The 20,935-nt window shown below is 41.1% G+C and overlaps 2 protein-coding genes across 6 annotated transcripts in view; both read left to right on the top strand.

Moving 5' to 3' along the window:
• Positions 1-7,630, top strand: part of SMG1 (SMG1 nonsense mediated mRNA decay associated PI3K related kinase) — a 113,674-nt gene extending 106,044 nt beyond the window's left edge. For all 4 annotated transcript variants that reach the window (XM_065537654.1, XM_005591347.4, XM_065537655.1 and 1 more), the window contains 2 exons: positions 38-144; positions 2,860-7,630. In XM_065537654.1, coding sequence (XP_065393726.1) covers positions 38-144; positions 2,860-2,937 — 185 coding nt within the window. In that variant the 3' untranslated portion in view covers positions 2,938-7,630. The remainder of the gene's footprint in view (positions 1-37; positions 145-2,859) is intronic.
• Positions 7,631-10,617: 2,987 nt separating this feature from the next.
• On the top strand, positions 10,618-20,868 carry ARL6IP1 (ARL6 interacting reticulophagy regulator 1). 2 transcript variants are annotated; one of them, XM_065537657.2, is made up of 7 exons: positions 10,618-10,735; positions 12,301-12,401; positions 13,311-13,444; positions 14,100-14,219; positions 16,587-16,704; positions 17,476-17,560; positions 19,172-20,868. In XM_065537657.2, exons 3-7 carry the CDS (start codon positions 13,362-13,364, stop codon positions 19,288-19,290), a joined length of 525 nt encoding a protein of 174 aa, XP_065393729.1. In that variant the 5' UTR covers positions 10,618-10,735; positions 12,301-12,401; positions 13,311-13,361; the 3' UTR covers positions 19,291-20,868. The 2 variants fall into 2 exon arrangements, with proteins under 2 accessions (XP_065393729.1, XP_005591403.3); XM_005591346.5 differs by lacking the exon at positions 12,301-12,401.
• The last annotated feature ends 67 nt before the right edge of the window (positions 20,869-20,935 follow it).

Here is a 20,935-nt window from a genome sequence, read left to right as displayed (position 1 = left end):
GACGGTTTGACTTACGTATGTTTTTGTTGCTTCATAGCGGTGCAAGAGAGAAACTCCTATGCAGTGAGTGTGTGGAAGAGAGTGAAAGCCAAGTTAGAGGGCCGAGATGTTGATCCGAATAGGAGGATGTCAGTTGCTGAACAGGTGACTGTGTTTTAAACTTGGGCTACACATTTTAATGCTGCTGGAAAAGTAGAGGTATAAAGATGCCTCTCATCGATTTCCTTAGTGGTTCATCAAGGAACTTAAATGTGTTTTCAGGATTCAGAAGATTTTGAGTAACACAGCTCTGGCGTTGTCCAGTAGTCACCATTTTGCTCTGACCCTTCCTTGTGAGCACTTTCCTTTCCCCTAGCCCTGTTTTAACCCAAATATAAGTCTGATCCTCCTCCACCGGACTACAATTAGTTTCCATTTAAAGAAAACTGTTGAAGGTTTCAAATGCAATGCCAAGGATGCTTTGGGTTGCAGGTGTAGTATGAGTGGAGCATCCCTAATTAGAAAATCAGATGCTCCCAATCTGAAACATTTTGAGTGTTGACATGATGCCATAAGTGGAAAATTCCATGCCTGACCTTGTGATGGATCCCAGTAGTGCAAATCTAATCAGAACCTGTTTCATGCACAAAATTACTGAAAATGTGTAAAATTACCTTCAGGCTATGTGAATAATAAGGCATAAGTGGATTCCGTGTATAGACTTGCATCCCACCCCCAAGTTCCTTATTGTATGCATGCATATATTCCAAAATCTCAAAGAATCCAAAATCTAAAACTACAGGTCCCGAGCATTTTGGATAAGGGATACTCAACCTGTATTTGTAAAGCATCTTTGGGTATTGGGACATTTGTCTGAAGTCATTACTCTGAAATGTTTTCATCAGTGTTACTAATATTGAATATATAAATTTGAGAATAAAGCTACAGAAAAGTTGTAGGAAGGCCCATAAACGTTTTACCTAGACTCACCAGTTAACAATTTCCCATGTTTCATTGTTCTGTGTGTGTGTGCACACACAGTTTTTCTGAACAATTTGAGGGTTCTTTGCAGACATCTTAACACTTCATGCCTAAACTTCACTATGTGTCTCTTGAACAAAATACTATAATACTGTAACTACTATGTAATTGTCAACTCAGGAAACTTAACATTGATGTAATACTATTATCTAACATTCAATCCACATTCAGATTTCTCCAATTATCTCAAAATATTCTTTATTGCTTATTCCTCCTCTCTGAACCCCCTCTTTCCCCCACCTTCAGGATCTAGTCAAGGATCATCATGCATTTTGCATGTAGATAGATGGTCCTCCCCTTATGATGGAGTGACATCCCAATAAATCCATCATAAGTCTAAAATGCATTTAATACCCTGATAAACCCATGGTGAAGTAAAAAAAAAAAAAAAAGTCATTTGGACCCACTGTGAGTCAGGGACTGTCTATCCTTGTCCTACTTCTTGATCTGCTTTAATATCTAGAACAGTTCCTGAGCCTTTCCCTCTTCCCTTCCCTTGATATTTTTGGTTTGTCTAGATTAGCTGGTTTACAGAATGTGCCTCTGTTTATATTTGTCTGATATTTTCCTCATAATTCATTCAAGATTTTTTTGGAAGGAATACAACATTGGTGATGTTTCTTTCTCAGTATTTTACATCAAGAGACATATGTCAATTTGTGCCATCTTTGGTGGTGATAAGTTAGATCATATGGTCAAGAGAGGTATCCTCTTGTTGTCTTCATTATAAATGTACATTTTTTTCCTGTGGGATAAAAATTAAGAGACTGAGTATCTTGTTTGATGGTTTGGCATCTGTAATTCAATTTTAACATCAGCAAGGAATTTTTTTTTTTTTTTTTAAAAACACTGTTACGTTCTTGTATAGGACCTAGACTTAAACTCTTCTTGGGCAAGGATTTTTTTTTTTTTTGAGGCGGAGTCTCTGTCGCCCAGGCTGGAGTGCAGTGGTGCGATCTCGGCTCACTGCAAGCTCCGCCTCCCGGGTTCCCGCCATTCTCCTGCCTCAGCCTCCCGAGTAGCTGGGACTACAGGCGCCGCCACCACGCCCGGCTAATTTTTTTGTATTTTTAGTGGAGACGGGGTTTCATTGTGTTAGCCAGGATGGTCTCGATCTCCTGACCTCGTGATCCGCCCGTCTCGGCCTCCCAAAGTGCTGGGATTACAGGCTTGAGCCACCGCGCCCGGCCTTTTTTTTTTTTTTTTTTTTGAGACGGAGTCTCGCTCTGTTGCCCAGGCTAGAGTGCAGTGGCGCAATCTCGGCTCACTGCAAGCTCCACCTCCCGGGTTCACGCCATTCTCCTGCCTCAGCCTGCCGAGTAGCTGCGACTATAGGCGCCCGCCACCACGCCCGGCTAATTTTTTGTATTTTTAATAGAGATGGGGTTTCACCGTGTTTGCCAGGGTGGTCTCGATCTCCTGACCTTGTGATCCGCCCTCCTCGGCCTCTCAAAGTGCTGGGATTACAGGTGTGAGCCACCGCGCCCAGCCCTTTTTTTTTTTTTTTTAAGAAACCGTTTTGTCAAGTTTGTCAAAAATCATGAAAGATGTTCTGAGGGATATTTTTACTTCATAAACATTCTGGTAGGTTAATGGATTGTGTGCTTTTCATATCTTTGTAACTGTCTTAGCTCTCTTTTTAAAGTATACTTGGCTATTGTGCTTTTTATTCTGGTAGTTATTAAATTTTATATGAAAATTCAGGGGCTTACAGGAGCAGGGTAAGTATAGGGAATCCTTTGCACGTAACTTTTGGTATAATTTGTCTGCTGATTATAATTCAGCAGACAATTGAAAAGCTTTAAATGACTTTACATACTATCCTGCCTATTTTTACAGGTTGACTATGTCATTAAGGAAGCAACTAATCTAGATAACTTGGCTCAGCTGTATGAAGGTTGGACAGCCTGGGTGTGAATGGCAAGTCAGTAGATGAGTCTGGTTAAGCGAGGTCAGACATCCACCAGAATCAACTCAGCCTCAGGCATCCAAAGCCACACCACAGTCGGTGGTGATGCAACTGGGGGCTTACTCTGAGGAAACCTAGGAAATCTCGGTGCACTAGGAAGTGAATCCTGCAGGACAGCTGCACTCAGGGATACGCCCAACACCATGGCCTGCAACCCCAGGGTCAAGGGTGAAGGAAAGCAAGCTCACCGCCTGAACACGGAGATTGTCTTTCTGCCACAGAACAGCAGCAAACGTGTCAGGAGGTTAGCTGCAGAAAGAAATCGGGATGCCGCGGAGCACAGAGTGATTTGGAACTCCATTCCACCTGACCCTGTGTGTACAATCCAGGAAAAAAACAAACCCCGCTCAGAAACAGAGAAAACTGGGGTCGCGAAGAAATCACAGCCAAGGAAGATTTGATGCATTCAGATTCTTGTGTAACACTTGTTGCTTGGCAACAGTACTGGTTGGATTGACCAGTAAGTACAAAAAGGCTAAAGGCTATGCGATATGAATTTCAGAAATGGACTGAAAATGGAGAGCTATGTAACAGATACACTACAGTGGAAGAACTTCTGAAATGAAGGGAAAAAAACCACCCCATCGTTTCCTACTCCTCCCCACCACTTACCCATTCCCCCTTTACCTAATCTAGTAGATTAGCCATCTTTCAAATTCACTTTTATTTCAATCCTTATATTTCATATACTTTCGTCACGATGCTGTTAACAACTTCTGATAACATGGAAAATTCAAGGATTGTTTAAAGGTCTGATGATCACACACAAAATGTAATTCTGGTTGTTTAAGTCATTTCTGTGATTCTATCATGTACAGTTTCCAGAATTGTCACTGTGCATTCAAAAGTAATGAATCTAACAGACATTTGATTTAATGTATGCTCCCTTTTGCTTATAGTGTGCATTTTTTTTGGAGGTCATTCAAATTTTCCCTCTTCTGTGATAGCTGTAGTTTCTTTCATAGAAAGTAGCTAATCCAGTGTAATCTTTTACCTTTTTAAAAACCAGGATAGAGTATCTATTAGAGTTTTACATTGTCGATGATAGATTAACAATAAAGTGATGTTCTGGTGGAGGTAGACTGAAATTTTTTTAAATTCATTTTTTCATTTGATGCTTTTAATTTACACTTGGTAAATTAAAAGTTCTTTAGTTTACTTGGCATTTTAGGACATGTACATGAAACAGTGAAAATGAGATCCACCAACATCTTTTATTAAGTTCAGTTATTAGTCTGTGAAGTGCTTTACTTTTTGCACAATTTTAATAGCTTGTCATTCAGTAATATATTATAGTGAATTCATGATCAAGGTTTCCTTAAATTTAGCGTTGCATTTCAGTACTGACTGTGTAAGCTAAATTGCTGATCCAAAATAAAAACCCAGACTAGAATAGGGTTCTTAAAATCAAGTATCAACACAAAAGAGAACACAATTAAAATCTTAATTGTTGGCTGGGCACAGTGGCTCATGCCTGTAATCCCAGCACTTTGGGAGGCCGAGGTGGGAGGATCACGAGGTTAGGAGATTGAAACCATCCTGGCTAACACGGTGAAACCCTGTCTCTACTAAAAATACAAAAAAATTAGCCAGGCGTGGTGGTGGGCGCCTGTAGTCCCAGCTACTTGGGAGGCTGAGGCAGGAGAATGGCGTGAACCCAGGAGGCGGAGCTTGCAGTGAGCCAAGATTGTGCCACTGCACTTCAGTCTGGGCGACAGAATGAGACTCTGTGACAAAAATAAATAAATAAAAATAATCTTGTCTGAGTACATTTTCCCTGCATTTTAGAGATTAGGACAGTGGTCACTTTTTAGTTGCCAGTCTTCACAGACAAACTTGAGAGGTATTAAGGAAAAAATTCCACATAGCTCTGGGCCTTTTCTGTATTCTGATTGCCACATTAATCGATAATCTTTAAGTACCCATGAAAGAACGTGTTTTAGTATCAGTGCTTTCTTGATACTTTAGCAAGTATTGTAGGCAGGGTGGATTTTTTGAAATACCCATGTGTCCAATAGCAAGTTAAGGAACCTAGCGCATCAAATTTTGTTTTCTTCATTCATTTGGAACCTTATTTTCACAAAACAACCTAGCTGGAATAATAATGCCATATTGTATTTTGCATGCTGCTTTATTTTCTAGAGGCTCTGGGAGCAAATTACATTCATCACATTACCTCTGCTCTCTCAAGATTAAAGTCTTTCAGCAACATTCTTTATTGTCATCATAAGGAAAAACTTTTATCGCAGTGATAAAATCAGTTCACATTAGTTTAGCACTATAGATAGCATTCAGAAATTGCTCTCTCTTTGGTAAAGAAGATAAACAGGTGAATTTTATTGCCTGTGTTTTCAGGCTTCAGAGGTACCTGGCACCTTACTCAAGCAAAAACAAAAAACAGTTTTACTTCAAAAGCATGTGCCTCTGGTAAATTATCTATCACTTTTGTTTTAAAGTGGTCCCTCCAAGAATAATGTGGCATACACAGTGGGTTTGGTTGTAAGGCAGATGTAATAGATGACTTCAAAAGCCTGCTCCTTACTGCACTCTGGACCAAGACCCTGGTCTGTATCGTTTGGCTTCCTCTGTTAATTCATTCTACAAGGTGACTTGCCATTTGAACTTTTTAAGAGACCTCAGCAGTTAGACTGAGAAAAGTTAGAGTGCTGTCATTATGAAGTCATACATTTTTGATAACACAAAATACCTGTGGAAAACCAGGGACCCTCTCCTATTTTTCTCTCTCTCCTGCCTCCCCCTTTCCCTCCATTCCTCTGTCCCCTCCCCCTCTTCCCCACTGTCTTTAAGAATCAGGGGGTACAGAATAACCTACAAACAACCTCTTCAGAGTACCCTTGGAAATTGAAGTTCAATCTTAAGTTTTTTGTTGTCTTTAATTTACTAGAATTGCCTAATTTTTAGTTGATTTCTCTACAGAGCTGTGGAGGCTTAGCTTGTGTAGTTATTTCTCTTTTACTGTTGCTTTGGTGTGTCTTGAAGTTGATTGATTATTTTTGGTCATTGAGTTCTTAGTGTAGTTTGCTAGATGATGATTAAGATTCTTTTGTGTTTGACACTTGTGGTGAGTTGCTTTTGAAATCTGTTGAGACTTCCATGTGAGAACTGATAATCAGGCTCTTGATCTGCTTCCCTACATTACTTTTTTAGAGCCCAAACCCCAGGTTTAGGGTGAGGGTTTGTAATACAGAGAAAAACTTCCATCACTTCTGCCCTTAACCCTTGCCTGTAAGCTTAGTAAGTAGTTTTCTTAATACTGTCCAATGTTTGGTGTTATCTGCATTGTTTTTTGTTTCTTTAATTGTGGTTGTTCTGACGTGTGAAATTTAAGGAAAGAGCCATTTTTAAAAATGCCGAGCAGGGCAATGCAAGTACAGCCAAATATTAGACTTGATGTGCAATCTTAGGTCCTTTTTAATCTGGGGTATTATAGGCAGTACTTTAAATTGAAAAGTCTTCCTGGCCTATTTTCCTCCACATTTTTGTAATTAACTCTGGGGGCTTACTTGTTTTGGCAGTACTAAAATCAAAGGAGCTGGTTCTTCTTTTCTCCCAATTATTTTCATATGAAAGCACCTACAATTAGCCTGTTAGTCCTATTCAGATACATCAAATATCAGTGAATGCTTTACTATTAGCACATTTAAGCATCTTTGTTTTACATAAAAGTAGAGTATGAAAACCAGTGTTCAATTTTATATTTTGTTGAGCTTGTAAAATGCCAGCAATTTAAAACTAGGACTTTCCTCCCCATAAGCCAAGGAGGTAGAATTACTGATGCAAGGGTTAAAGGTAGATTTTGTTTTCAATATTTGGGTAGTCTTAGATTCCTCCCACAGGGAAGAACTAGCAAGTGTCCCAAATTTTTCCAAACGTTGGGGAGGGGAAAATTCACTGTATAATGAAACCCTAAGGGTTTGTTGCACTTCCTGCTTTTTAGACCTGGTTAACAGTATCACCATCCTTATTTACAGAAGGGCAAAACTAACTCAATGAGAAAAGCTTTATAAGTTCAAGGGTTGTAAAACATGACCTACTTAGGGTACTCTGCTTTCTATGGGAACTTGGCTAGACTTAGAAAAAGATGTTTGCTGTGCTAATGTAAAGTGTCATACAATTTAGTAGATTTTTGAAGATGGTAAACTTAGAATTCTGTGTTCTGAATTGCCGACTTTTAGAATGTTTTTCTTTGAAAACAGGCTAATATCTTTTTCTTTTCTTGACAAAGTTTCAGCTCTTTATTGTGTCATTTTTCTGGTTTAAATTTCCCTTATCTTTCCACCTGTAATGTCAGTGGCAACAACATCATACTTCACTTACTTGTTAATTTACTTTTTACCCTTATTCTAAGAGCAAGTTGAGTTGAACTGAATCTTCCTTGTCCTAGTAACAATGTATAAATAGTGGCTTCTCTGTACAAAAGGTTGTAATGCCTCCTGATGGATATAATTTTGTGATTGTATTTTAAAGTTGAATAAATCACACCAGCTTCCTGAAAATGTTCATAATGCATCTTTTGGAAAACAAAAATACATGCCTAATTTGTGCATATTTGCATTAACATGGCAAAGATTGTATGAAATACCTGTTTTTCAGAAAATAAAGGTTCAGTCTCAAAAGATACATCATTTAAGTTCTGAATTTATTGGTCAAAATAGATTTTGGAAAACTTGGAACCTTTTGGAACCTGGGTAGCTTGAAAAAACAAAACGACAGGGTCTCCCTATGTTGCCCAGGCTGATATTGAACTCCTGGGCTCAAGTTACCCTCCCACTTCAGCCTCCCAAAGTGCTGGGATTACAAGCCTCAACCACTGAGCCGAGCCAAACCTAGCCTTTTTTTTTCTGAATAGCACTAATACCTCAAAAAAGACCCCTAAATTCTCAAAAAAGTAGTTATTTTACTCTCAAACTTCTGTTGTATTTTTGAAAAGCAGTAGAAATTTTACTTCAATGATATCAATGTAAATTCTTTGTATTAGGGCCCAATTTATAAAGCTTAATTTTGGCAGTATTTAAAAACAAAATTCCCATAGATCATTATTGACAGATAGGCGCATTCCTTGGAGTGTGACACCTCTGAAAAAAAATAGAAAATGTCCAGCTTGGCTTTATATCTTGGAGATTGCATTTGTTGCTGCTAGATGATGTTAGGATTTGTGTTAACTGCTTAGTCATCTGGCGCATTTCAAAAGATCACATCCTGTCTCTGTAGGACAAAAAGCTCTAAAGAAAACTACGTTAAGGGTGGGTGTTTTTTAATAATTCGACAAATCGGAAATTTAGTGAGAGACCGTATAGCAGGGCTGTGCATTTAGAAATAGGTATGGGAATACATTGTTAAGTAACAAAAAATACTAAGTGGAGAAACTGCTGCTTGAGTTGCTTCTGTTTTTTTCACCTACCTTCATTTCACAAGCTGGTGTTAACAAGTCTTAAGTTGTGCATGGAAAACTTGGGTGAAAACGAGAAGCATTCTGCAGCAAAAGCTGATTTCCCAAAAGTAGAAATGTCACTTTAAACCCTAATAACCCCATAGCCTCTCCTTTGGAAGTGGCTATTACTGTGGGTCTAGCAAGATCACACACCCAGTGCTCAACATGTTCACTGTGTGGCTGCTGATTGCCTCGATCTTTTTGTCTTTTTTTTTTTTTAAAGGTTTTTTGCTCTGTCGCCCAAGCTTGAGTGTAGTAGGTGCAATCATAGCTCACTGCAGCTCAATCTCCTGGGCTCAAGGGATCTCCCATGCCTCCCCTTTTGTCTTTTGTTTTTTAAGTACATGGAGAAGAACCTGCTCTTCAGACTCCATACCTTTAAAAACTCTCCAAATAGCGTCTCTGTCATCTGGCTGTATCTTGCCTATACAACTTCTTTACCCCAACATTCCAAAGTGGCACTTTATTGAACAGTCGGCCTTCCTTGCAAAGACTTTTTCAAGTGCTTCTCCCTGATCCAGATACTTCACTCCCCCTTCACCTTGAAAGACCTACAGCAAATTGACACCCTTCCATGAAATTCACAATGCGCCTGCCCTCGCCCCGCTCTCCGGGGCAGTATGCGGTCTGCAGCTAAACACTCTCACATTTACGACTTCCTTGAATATTTAAGAACCTGGTGGTTACTTAAGGAACATCAAAAAATAAATTTAAATTCAATGGCCGAATACAGATGACCGTAAGAGATTGGAGTTAAAACCTGTATAAAAGGATAAACGGTTGGAAGTTAAAACTCTAGTTAATTCACCTAAAACAAACATTTGATTAGGACATTTGGCATGATTCTGTTTGTATCAAAAGATGAAAAATCGGCCGGTCGCGGTGGCTGTTGCACTACAGCCTGGGCAACAGAGCGAGGCTCTGTCTCAGAACAAACAAAAAAAAAATCAAAGCACTTTGTTACTGCATTTGAAATCCTGGATAGAAAAGATGTAGAAGTGCCTCAACACAGTTCCTAAACTGCCTAGGAATTCCGTTGCTTGTGAGAGGGTTTACATCTTTCCTTACCATGACCTCTAATGGAAGAAAGGTCGTGTCAAGAACTATCCTTTTGACCGGGCGCAGTAGCTCACGCCTGTAATCCCAGCACTTTGGGAGGCCGAGGTGGGCGGATCTCTTGAGGTCAGGAGGTCCAGAGTAGCCTGGCCCAAATCGTGAAACCCTGTCTCTATTAAAATGCAAAAATTAGCCGGGCGTGGTGGCGGGCGCCTGTAATTCCAGCTACTCGGGAAGCTGACACGCGAGGATCACTTGAACCCGGGAGATGCAGGTTGCAGTGAGCAGAGATCGCGCTACTGCACTTCAGCCTGGGCAACGGAGCGAGACTCTTTCGTCTCAAAAAACAAAGAAACAAAAAAAGAATCCTTTTGGAGAGGGGGCTTGCAGTTTAAGTAAGTTAAACATCCACGTATAATAAAGCCCCTTAGAAGGCGGTGCATTTTCACACGCTCTCAAACCAGGCCTGGGTTTTTCCTCCCAAGCTCAGGCCTTATTCCTACTGGGTAGGAGAGAAACACTGCAGCAAAATCCACACAAAGAACTCTTTTCACTTGTCCTCAAAACCTCACGGGTCGCAAATCGGGGCTAAACGGCTCAGGCGCCTGCTTAGGGCACCGGGCCGGAGGTGGAACGGATCCCAGCCGCCTCGGGGCCAGGAAGAGATAAAGTGTCGCAGCCCGGCGTCTCCGCCCTCCACCTCAGGCGGCGCAGCATCGCTCTCCGAGTAGCCCATTTTCCAGTGAGACTCCTCGGCTGCGAGAGCCGGACAAAGAGCGGCCCAAAGACACCGCAGCAGCCAGAGCGGGGGAACCACTGAGGGACCGCGGGGGAACCACTGAGGGACCGCGCCCCCTGCAGCGGCCGTTGAACCGCTTCCTACAGCCCTGGGCGGGGCGTCGCGCAATCCCTGGGCGCTGATTGGGCACTCCGTGTCCCCTCCCCCTCGGCCCGGCGCGGCCTCTGTCTCCTTTGACCCCGATTTCAAGCCATGCGCTGAGCTTCGGTTGGTCTGGTTTCCTTGAGGCGTGAGCTCTGTCTGTCCAATGAGGAGCGAGGGTCGCGGGGGCTGTCGGGAAGGGCGGCCGACCGATATAAGCAGCCTGCGGGGCGTTCCCTCGCGCTGTGGTCGCCGTGCGGGTCTTGGTTGGAGGTCTCACTGGAAGGTACCCTGCGGTCACAGAGACGGCATCCCGGAGACGATGGCGGAGGGAGATAATCGCAGCACCAACTTGCTGGTGAGTCCTGGCCTCCTGTCCCCCGGGAGCCGAGCGAGGCCTCCAGACGTCCGTGGGTTCAAACACCGCGGCCTCGTCCCTGTCACCCGCCGCGGGCCCGGCCCTTCTCTCCCGGGGCAGGCGACGATGCCTGGCCCTCGGGCTTCTTGGGTAACTCCTGGGTGTCGACCCCTTACCTTTCCTGGGGACGGTGCGCGACGGGGCGAGGAGGGCGCGTGATTCCTCACCGCGAGTAGAAGGAGGAAGTGGGAGGCAGAGGGGCTGCGACACTAGCCTGGGGTGCGGGTGGGGGCAGAAGGCCTCCTGGTGCCTGTCCAGCGCTTTCGGGGCCCAGGCCCCAGCCGTATTCGGCTTTCCCCGTCTTTCATCTTAACCTGGATGTGCCTGCCTTCTTTTCCCCCTAAAACTTGGGCAACAGTGGAGGGTCAAAGGGCTACTGCCGAGAATTTCTGTTAGAGCTGGTACAACTTACAACTACAGGGAGGCTGCGAGCTCACCGTGGGGAACCCGGAGTGGGGTTCAGCTGAACAGACAATGGGATGTCTTGGCGTTTGTCTGGAATTTGGAAATCTGGCGGGGGTGGGGTCACAGGACTACTGGAAACAGCTTTAGAGTAATAAGCAGGGATCCGAAGGAACTGCAGTGAGATGGACAAATTTTTATTTGTTGTGAATTTATAGGCGGACAAATTTTTATTTGTTGTGAATTTAAGTGCACCATGTAGGCAAAAAAAAAAAAAAACCAAGAGAAATATCTTGTTACCCTTCCCTGGTGACTGCAGGTCACATACCAGCAACGAAAAACGGAACCAAAGAATTTACCTAGGGGCTTTTGAACTTCCAAGAGCCCAGATGCTGGCCAATGACGTGACTTCAGGGCAGTTTTGATTGTGCGTGATTTTATATTTGCTTTTAGAAATGCATGCTTTGTTCCTTTAAACACACACTCCTTCTAGCATAGTTAGTTCCCAGCATGGATCCTTTTAAGAGGATTAATTGCAGCACAAAGAAGTTGCTCAAGCCGTGTTGAAATGACAAATCCTGAGCTAGAGCTCCTGCTTCCCAACTCACTTTCCAGCAGAGCAATGTAATCTAAGGAAAGCAAAGCCTTTGGTCGTGGATTTCTTGGATGCAAATCGGTTAACCTATGTGTGTTTCCCCCTTGGTAAAATGGGGACAGTAATAACACCTTTTTAAAGAGTTGTTGGGAAGATTAATTGAAGTATAAATATAAATGCTCAGCAGAGTGCCCACACATAGTAGTCTCTTCTTTCACTAGTATTAAGCATGGAATATAAAGTCAGAAATATTGAGATCACATGAGTACTCAGCGTGGCACAGATAGCAAGCGTCTTTGTTAAGATTAAGTGCCTTGTTCTGTCATTTGCATGATTTCTAGTGAATGACTTTTACAAAGAGACAAAGTCTCAGCCCAGGCTGGGCTCAAGCGACCCCTACACCCCCACCAAGTGCTGAGATTACAGGTGTGAGCCACTGCACCCAGCCTGATAACATAGAGACACTTGGGTTTCTTATTCTAATTTTTTCTTCCTTTACCAAAACCAGCTTTAAGCGCTTTTGCTACATTAGCTCATCCTGGAGGTCCACTTTCGGCTGTTCAGAGTCACAGAGAAATTTGAAGTATAATCAAAATGACATCCTAAGTGGTAAGAAACACTGTATTGAGGAGATATATTGACCCTAAAATGCCACTTTAATTTGGCGAAAGTAGTTTTCCTTAATTGTGCAATGAATGTCAACATCTGAGTGATTCCATTACACAAAGAGCTATTTTAGAAATTGAATGCTGTTCAGAGAAAGTCTTTCCTAATGGATTTAGAAGGGTTTAAATCAATAAGATGACAAAAACGACGGATCAATTCTAACCATCTGAAATAAAGTTATTTCATTTTATTAATACTCTGGACACTGCCACATGATTCCCTGTATGACTTTGAGAAAGTAAACCATTTTGAGCTCACTTTAATTGCAAAATGAGTCTAATTATCCCTACCTTGTGGCTGTCTATAAGGATTAAGTTACATCATATATATAAAGTAGCCCAGTGCTTGGACTAGAAAAGTGACCATTAAAAGGACATTTAGGCCGGGCCGGGTGACTCATACCTGTAATCCCAGCACTTTGGGAGCCCGAGGTGAGTGGATCATTTGAGGTCGAGAGTTCGAGACCAGCCTGGCCAACATGGTGAAATCCCATCTCTACAAAAAATTAGCCAGGTGTGGTGGTGTGCGCCTGTAGTCCCAACTACTCAGGAGGCTGAGGTAGGAGAATCACTTGAATCCGGGAGGCGGAGGCTGCAGTGAGCCGAGATCTCCCCACTGCACTCCAGCCTGGGTGACAGAGTGAGACTCTGTCTCAAAAAACAAACAAAAAGAAAAACCCCATTGGGTTTTCATCTTTGAAATTGCAATTTTTCAGAAACCAACTTGTTTAAAGTTGGCAATTTGGTTAAGAGGTTATTTTTTGTATTTGGAGCTTTAAAATAATTGAAGTCTATGAACCACAAAAATGTTGAGAGTGGTAAAATGATCACTTTAAATGTCGGTGGTATTTAGGCTGCAGAGACCGCGAGTCTGGAAGAACAGCTGCAAGGATGGGGAGAAGTGATGCTGATGGCTGATAAAGTCCTCCGATGGGAAAGAGCCTGGTTTCCACCTGCCATCATGGGTGTGGTTTCTTTGGTGTTTCTGTAAGTGAGCTATTAGATTACTATGGGTTGTGCTTCTTATTAATAAAGGCTTTTTAATATATAGCTTCCATTTGTGGGGGTGTCTTAAGTCTCTTCTGTAATATATAACCCATAAAGAACCCATAAAGAATGTGTTTCTCATAAGCACTTCTAGTTTCCAGAATTTGTAGTACTTAGGTAAACTTTGTAACCTAAAGCACTTGAGTGAATCAGTGACTCGCAAACTTTTTGTCCTCCAGACTCTTAAACTCTTTTATTATTATTATCATCAGACTTCCAGTTCTGGGATACATGTGTAGAATGTGCAGGTTTGTTACATAGGTATATATAGACGAGCCATGGTGGTTTGCTGCAACCATCAACCCGTCATCAACATTAGGTATTTCTCCTAATGCTATCCCTCCCCTACCCCCACTCCCCTAATCTCTTAAAAAATACTGAGAACTCCAAAGAGCTTTTGTCCATTGATATTTACTTAACCACTGCAGCTATGATATCAGCATGTCACAAAGCCTCTGGAAAGCCACTTGTGAGAAAAATAGAGGAAAGATAGCAAATATCTCTGAGAAGCAGTGGGTTCAGTGAATAGTTAGACATGTTTAGTTAGGAATGATAATGACTATGTTTTTCTAACCTTTATTAATTTTTTTAACAGGATTATCTACTATCTAGATCCATCTGTTCTGTCCGGCGTTTCCTGTTTTGTTATGTTTTTGTGCTTGGCTGACTACCTTGTTCCCATTCTAGCGCCTAGAATTTTTGGCTCCAATAAATGGTAGGTAGCATAATGATTTGGCAGTCTCATTTCTGTGTAGTTACTGAACTTGGTGGCTGTGATTAGTATGCTGTAAATAAGCAGAGATAATTGTCTAACCATCAGACACCTAAGCATTAGATATATTGCTTTTATGTAAAGAATGTCATAACTGATTTGAATATAAACTATGAATTTTCTATACTCCATAGTTCTTTTATGGTAGCTGTACATACACATATTTGCATTTCCATTGATATTTAACATAGTATAATAACTTCACAAATTATTTTTGAATGAATGCAGAAAAGGAAACTGGCAGATTTTCATTCACATTCATTTAGCAATTATTTATTAAATGTCTACTGTGGCAGGCACTGTTAAGTACTCTGAAATATTTTGACTTTTAAGATTGATCTTGTGTTAAGGCTGAGATACTGAGACACTGAGGCAGTGGAATGGCAGTTAACAAAGTGAATACCAGGTGTTTCCGAAGAGGTTCAAGCTGTATACACATGGGTTGCTGATTTTATTTATAGCATTTTTTTTTTTTTTTTTTTTTGAGATGGAGTCTCGCTCTGTCGCCAGGCTGGAGTGCAGTGGCACAGTCTCGGCTCACTGCAAGCTCCACCTCTCGGGTTCACGCCATACTCCTGCCTCAGCCTCCGGAGTAGCCGGGACTACAGGCGCCCGACACCTCACCCGGCTAATTTTTTTTTTTTTTTTTGTATTTTTAGTAGACACGGGGTTTCACCGTGTTAGCCAGGATGGTCTCGATCTCCTGACCTCGTGATCCGCTTGCCTTGGCCTCCCAAAGTGCTGGGATTACAGGCATGAGCCACCATGCCTGGCCTATTTATACCATTCTTTAAATGGTTGCTTATGAACTCCTCAGATACAGTTAAGTGGATAAGGATCATATTAAAGGTATTTTAACTTCCTCTAGCATGTTGAATTTTGATTCAAATAATCAGCCAAAATAGATGTTGGAATAGATATTTTCTTCTCAGCTACTATTCTATCCTTGTCTGTTTATTTTATTTGGTTAGTATTCTACTTGTGCCTTTGGTCGTTTGTATCTCAGAGGATAGCAAACTGCAAAATAATTCTGTAAACATAAGAATTTGAGATGTGTATCTTATGGATCTTTAAGAACAAATTCAAAGGTTGCTTAAATTATGATATAATTGACAATATTTAAAGGTGTTTCCCCCAACAGCAGAATGGATTAGTGTTAGGAACTATCCTTCGAATTGTTTTTCACTTGCAGTAATGAATCAATGTTGTTGGCTCTTTTGGGCAAGTTTCTGAATGTGCAATGTAACAGAGTTAGCAAAGGAAATAAATCACTGACCTTGGCCTTATTAGCCAGATGACATTCCAGTCTGCTAATTTATAACTCCTAGAGGAAAGTTTGCGGAAATAACCACTGATCGTTTCATGGTGTGACTCAGTTATTGATAGAGCAGATTTTGTTTATTTTTTGATCTTACAAGGAAGAAAGAACACTCTTTTGCATAGCCACAGTCTAGCCTTGACCATGGGCAAGAAATCACGCCTCATTGTGAAAAAGAAGTTCCAGGGCTCAGCAGAAATTTTCTACTTTATCTATCACTGCAGTTTTACAGAGATGAGGGCTAGAGAAGAAAAGGCAACACATCCCTCAGCTCAGCACAGGGCAATAATAGCAGCCATTATAGCTGTGTAGCGAAGACAGTGCAAAGGCAATTCAAAAAAATAAAAATCAGAACCAAGAAAAACTATATACATAAAAGGTTTTCTTGGAGGGTCTCTTGTTGGATTTTTACTGCTGTGTTGTTTGTTGATTATATTTTCCCTCCCCTAGGACTAAATTTATGAAGAAGAATTTAGATTTGAGCTGTTTATTGCTGCCTTGTCATCAAATGTATGAAGCCCAGTTGGGGGTGTTATGTGGTAAATGCTAGTAGTTAGTATCTTACTAAAGAGTGTTCAAATACAGCTGTTTGGTGGGATTCTGATAGGTATAGTGCAGAATTTATTAGGATCTAAAGAATATTTAGGAATAGCAAAATCAAATTTATACTGATTTCTCTATGGCCCATAGAAGTCATGAGTCTTTTACTACCATTAAATAAATGTGGCTTCAGAGCCATAGATGATCATTTCTTTATTACACACACACACTCTTGCTCTCATACGCTCTTAAACAGTTTACGTAAAAACTTACTCCTGTGCTATAAAAGGTGTCTTAATGATGGAAGGACTGTTTCACCTACGTAAGATAATGGTGAGACATTGTTTTTATTTGGATTTTCTTTAGAAGATAGCTCTTAAATTGAATAGGGTGGTGTGTTTTGGTCAACTGTAGCAATTTGTTTATAGCAAAAGGCAAATTTCTTTTTCTAGGACCACTGAACAACAGCAAAGATTCCATGAAATTTGCAGCAATCTAGTAAAAACTCGACGCAGAGCTGTGGGTTGGTGGAAACGCCTCTTCACGCTAAAGGAAGAAAAACCTAAGATGGTACTTTTTTTGCTTTGACTTAAGTACAGTAAAATGTTAAGATTTGAGTCAATTTGCCTTTTGTTTTAATAGTTATTTGAAGTTTATTCATTGGTTAATTCCTAAGTACATTCATAACTGTTTACTTGTATTAATTAGACTGAATCATTTTAAAGTTAAAAATCATATTTTTGCATTTAATTTTTTATTCTAGTAAAACAAAATTCTTCTGTTTCATTTTTCTTACTGAAATAATAGTAAAAGACATATGCTTAGAAAGCATCTGTATAGGCCTGGCACCGTGGCTCATGCCTATAATCCCAGCTACACGGTAGGCTGAGGATCACTTGAGCCCAGGAGGTTGAGGCTGCAGTGAGCTTGTGTTTGGGGAGTGAGCTGTTTGCACCACTGCACTCCAGCCTTTGTGACAGAATGAGACTGTCTCAAAAAAAAAAGGAAAACATCTGTTCATCTGTTCTCTCATCTGTCAGCTTCACGTTGTGAGGCTGCTCTATGACGTTATTAACTGAAAAGATCGTATAATTTATATCATAAAATATTTACATATAGAATTGCAGTAATTCTAGGAAGCAACATACCCAAATTCTATAAAGTAGATCCAATGGAATAGGTTTTTAAATCTAAGAATTTTTAAAGAAAAGTGATAATAAAAGCTAAATGATTTCCTGAACTTTGAAACACACTCTTCTTTAATTGACAAATAAAAATTACATATATTTATGGTGTCATAATGAAGTTTTGATATTAAATTCTTGTTGTTTTCATTGCTAGTACTTCATGACCATGATCGTTTCTCTTGCTGCGGTTGCTTGGGTGGGACAACAAGTCCACAACCTGCTTCTCACCTACCTGATAGGTAAGTCTTTGAGGAAAAACTACAGGCACATCCTGGCCAGTGAAATTGAACTGTAACTTCGTCAATAAACAACTTCCTAAGTTTTAGACACCGAAAAGGAACTGTGGGAATATAGAAAGATGATTATGGTCTCATAGATAGTGAAAACAATGCAACAACTAAGGTAGAAAGTAATGCACAAACTAAAGTAGAAAGTAATAAGCAATGATTATTTTCTTTTTTTTTTTTTTTTTTTTTTTTTTTTGAGACAGAGTCTCGCTTTGTCGCCCAGACTGGAGTGCAGTGGCCGGATCTCAGCTCACTGCAAGCTCCGCCTCCCGGGTTCACGCCATTCTCCTGCCTCAGCCTCCCGAGTAGCTGGGACTACGGACACCCGCCACCTCGCCCGGCTAGGTTTTTGTATTTTTTAGTAGAGACGGGGTTTCACCGTGTTAGCCAGGATGGTCTCGATCTCCTGACCTTGTGATCCGCCCGTCTCGGCCTCCCAAAGTGCTGGGATTACAGGCTTGAGCCACCGCGCCCGGCCGCAATGATTATTTTCTGAGGTGGAAGAGGGGATGAGAGCAGAAGTTTCTGGGGATACAGCCCAGTGGAAGGAATTGGTTTCATGTTATTTCCTCCCATTATAGAGTTTAATAATCTGGGAACCTACCTTCTTTAAAATGTAATAATTGGCTGGGCACGGTGGCTCAGCCTGTAATCCCAGCATTTTGGGAGGCTGAGGTGGGTGGATCACTTGAGGCCAGGAGTTTGAGACCAGACTGGCCAATATGGGGAAATCCTGTCTCTACTAAAAATACAAAAATTAGTCAGATGTGGTGGTGCACACCTGTAGTCCCAGCTACTTGGGAGGCGGAGGCATGAGAATCACCTGAACCCAGGAGGCGGAGGTTGCAGTGAGCTGAGATCACACCACTGCACCACACACACACACACACACACACACACACACACACACACACACACACACACCCAGCAACACACACACACACACACCCCCAGCAACACACACACACACACACACACACCCCCAGCAACACACACACACACACACACACCCCAGATCACCTGAGGTCAGGAGTTGGAGACCGCCTGGCCAACATTGCAAAATCACGTGTGTACTAAAAATACAAAAATTAGCCGGGTGTGGTGGCAGGCGCCTATAATCCCAGCTACTCTACTTGGCGGGGTGAGGCAGGAGAATCTCTTGAACCCGGGAGGTGGAGGTTGCAGTGAGCGGAGATTGTGCCACTGCACTCCAGCCTGGGCAACAAGAGTGAGAGTTGTCGCTGTGCACGGTGGCTCATGCCTATAATCCTAGAACTTTGGGAGGCTGAGGCGGGCGGATCACCTGAGATCGGGAGTTTGAGACCAGCCTGACCAACATGGAGAAACCCCATCTCTACTAAAAACACAAAATTAGTCGGGCGTGGTGGCGCATGCCTGTAATCCTGGCTACTTGGGTAGCTGAGGCAGGAGAATTGCTTGAACCTGGGAGGTGGAGGTTGCAGTGAGCTGAGATCAGCCATTTGTCTCAAAAAATAATAATAATAACCTTTAGCAAGTTAATTGCTGCCTCCTTAATGTTGCTTTTTTTAAATTTATTTTAAGTGACTTCCTTGCTGTTGCTTCCTGGACTAAACCAGCATGGAATCATTTCGAAGTACATTGGAATGGCCAAGAGGGAGATAAACAAACTTCTCAAACAAAAAGAAAAGAAAAATGAATGATTCATCTGCTTTAATCAGGGTGATTAGTGGTGCACCCATTGCTCCGGGAACGGTTTCTGCTGTACTATCTGGATACTAAAATGTTACGGAAGTAGCTCTTTGCTCTCCCTCACTCTGCACTTAGTTGGTAGAAATTCAGACTCCCCAAGTAAGGCTTTGTGCAGTGTCTTCATGTTGCATATAGTTGAGTGCATTCTTAGCAGTTGGCTTCATGGACAACTCATTAGTGTGTATAATTTGTTTTTGATTTTTCTTACCCAGTGTTAATTGAATTCTTGCTTTTAGACAACTTCCTTTTGTAGTGGTGAACCTTGCCCTTTAGTACAGTTCAAGTGAATCTGGATAATTGTTCATCTTTGCTTTAGCTTAGATACCATGTAGTGGTCTGTGTCTACAGGAAGCTGGTTCTGTCTGCTTCCACAGTCTGCTTAGAAAACTGTCTGACTTCATGAATATAGAGACCAAGTTTACCACTTCTGATGAAGAGACCAATTAAGATTCATTCCTCATTCTGTTTCTTTCCGGTGGGAGAAGAGTCCCCATGAAATAAAATGAAACTGATTCCATGTGCTAGTACGTGTAGGCTTCTCCCTTCTGCAAAGCTTAGCAATTTGTAGGAAGCTTTGATCTTTTTGTCCAAAAAAAGGAATGTCTGACAGGCTTAAGCTTTTGTCCCCTTGCACTTAGACTCGAAGTTAGTAAATCCTTAAGGGCTTTTGAATAGCAGACTTCACAAGATTACATTTAGGATTTCTAGCATACTTTTAATTTCAGATTTTCAGCTGACTTTAGCTATAATATACAGTAGGTTAAGACTCATGTCTATGATTTTTACTCTTAAGACCAGCAAAAGGACAGCAGTCTAATATGTTTAGTTAAGATTCATTTCAGTAGAAGATAATCTTATCTAATTTTTGAGACCAGAATAAGCCTTTTAAGGTAAACCTTAAAATTCTCATTTTATGGTAATACTGGCCATTTTAGTCCCCTAGGTTTGACATGGGAGATAGTGACTACACTGGTGTCTGACTTTTTTTCCTAGAGATTTCTCCCTGAAAAATACAAGGGCTGTTGGTGAGAGCAGACTTGAGGTGATGATAGTTGGCCTGTGGTCTACAAAGATTTCGTAACTCCTTGGAAAGCTTCTTCTTATCATTCTTAACTTGTTGGTAGCTAGAAATTTAGAGTAGTTGAAATCTGTAGGAATGAACTTCTGAGGTCCAAAAAATGTGACTGACTTGGGAACAATTCTTAAACTGATTAGCTGTAATATAGTTTTGTGAATTTATTGCACTGATGTTGTACCTTGTGGTATATCTGTCCCTATTAAATAAGTGTTTTTTCCTCTTTAATATTGCTGTAAACAGTGGTGCCCATTGTAGCATATTTTTTTTTTTTTTAAATATTTCATAAGAAAACTACCTTAATTTTACCTTACTTTCATTGTAAATAAGCCTGTCTTCCTATCTGGATTTTTTTTGTGTATACATGTTCTACTGATTAACTACTTTTGCAGTTTTAATCCTGTATTATTCTACTTTGTGTAAAATGGGAAAAAATAAAAAAAGCTGGAATCTTCATGTCTCATTTTCTTTAACTTAGCCAATGTAATATTTACATGATTGGATTTATGAATCTGATTAAT

This window comes from Macaca fascicularis, chromosome 20 (genome assembly GCF_037993035.2).
Source record: "Macaca fascicularis isolate 582-1 chromosome 20, T2T-MFA8v1.1".
NCBI lineage: Eukaryota > Metazoa > Chordata > Mammalia > Primates > Cercopithecidae > Macaca > Macaca fascicularis.
This window is presented reverse-complemented; position numbering and strand designations above follow the sequence as displayed.

Excerpts from the sequence above, each read along its gene's own strand:
- ARL6IP1 (XM_005591346.5), top strand. The coding sequence starts at position 10,700 with ATGGCGGAGGGAGATAATCGCAGCACCAACTTGCTG. Across the intron at positions 10,736-13,310 it reads ATCGCAGCACCAACTTGCTG|GCTGCAGAGACCGCGAGTCT; the intron begins GTGAGTCCTGGC and ends GGTGGTATTTAG. Across the intron at positions 17,561-19,171 it reads GCTTCTCACCTACCTGATAG|TGACTTCCTTGCTGTTGCTT; the intron begins GTAAGTCTTTGA and ends ATTTATTTTAAG.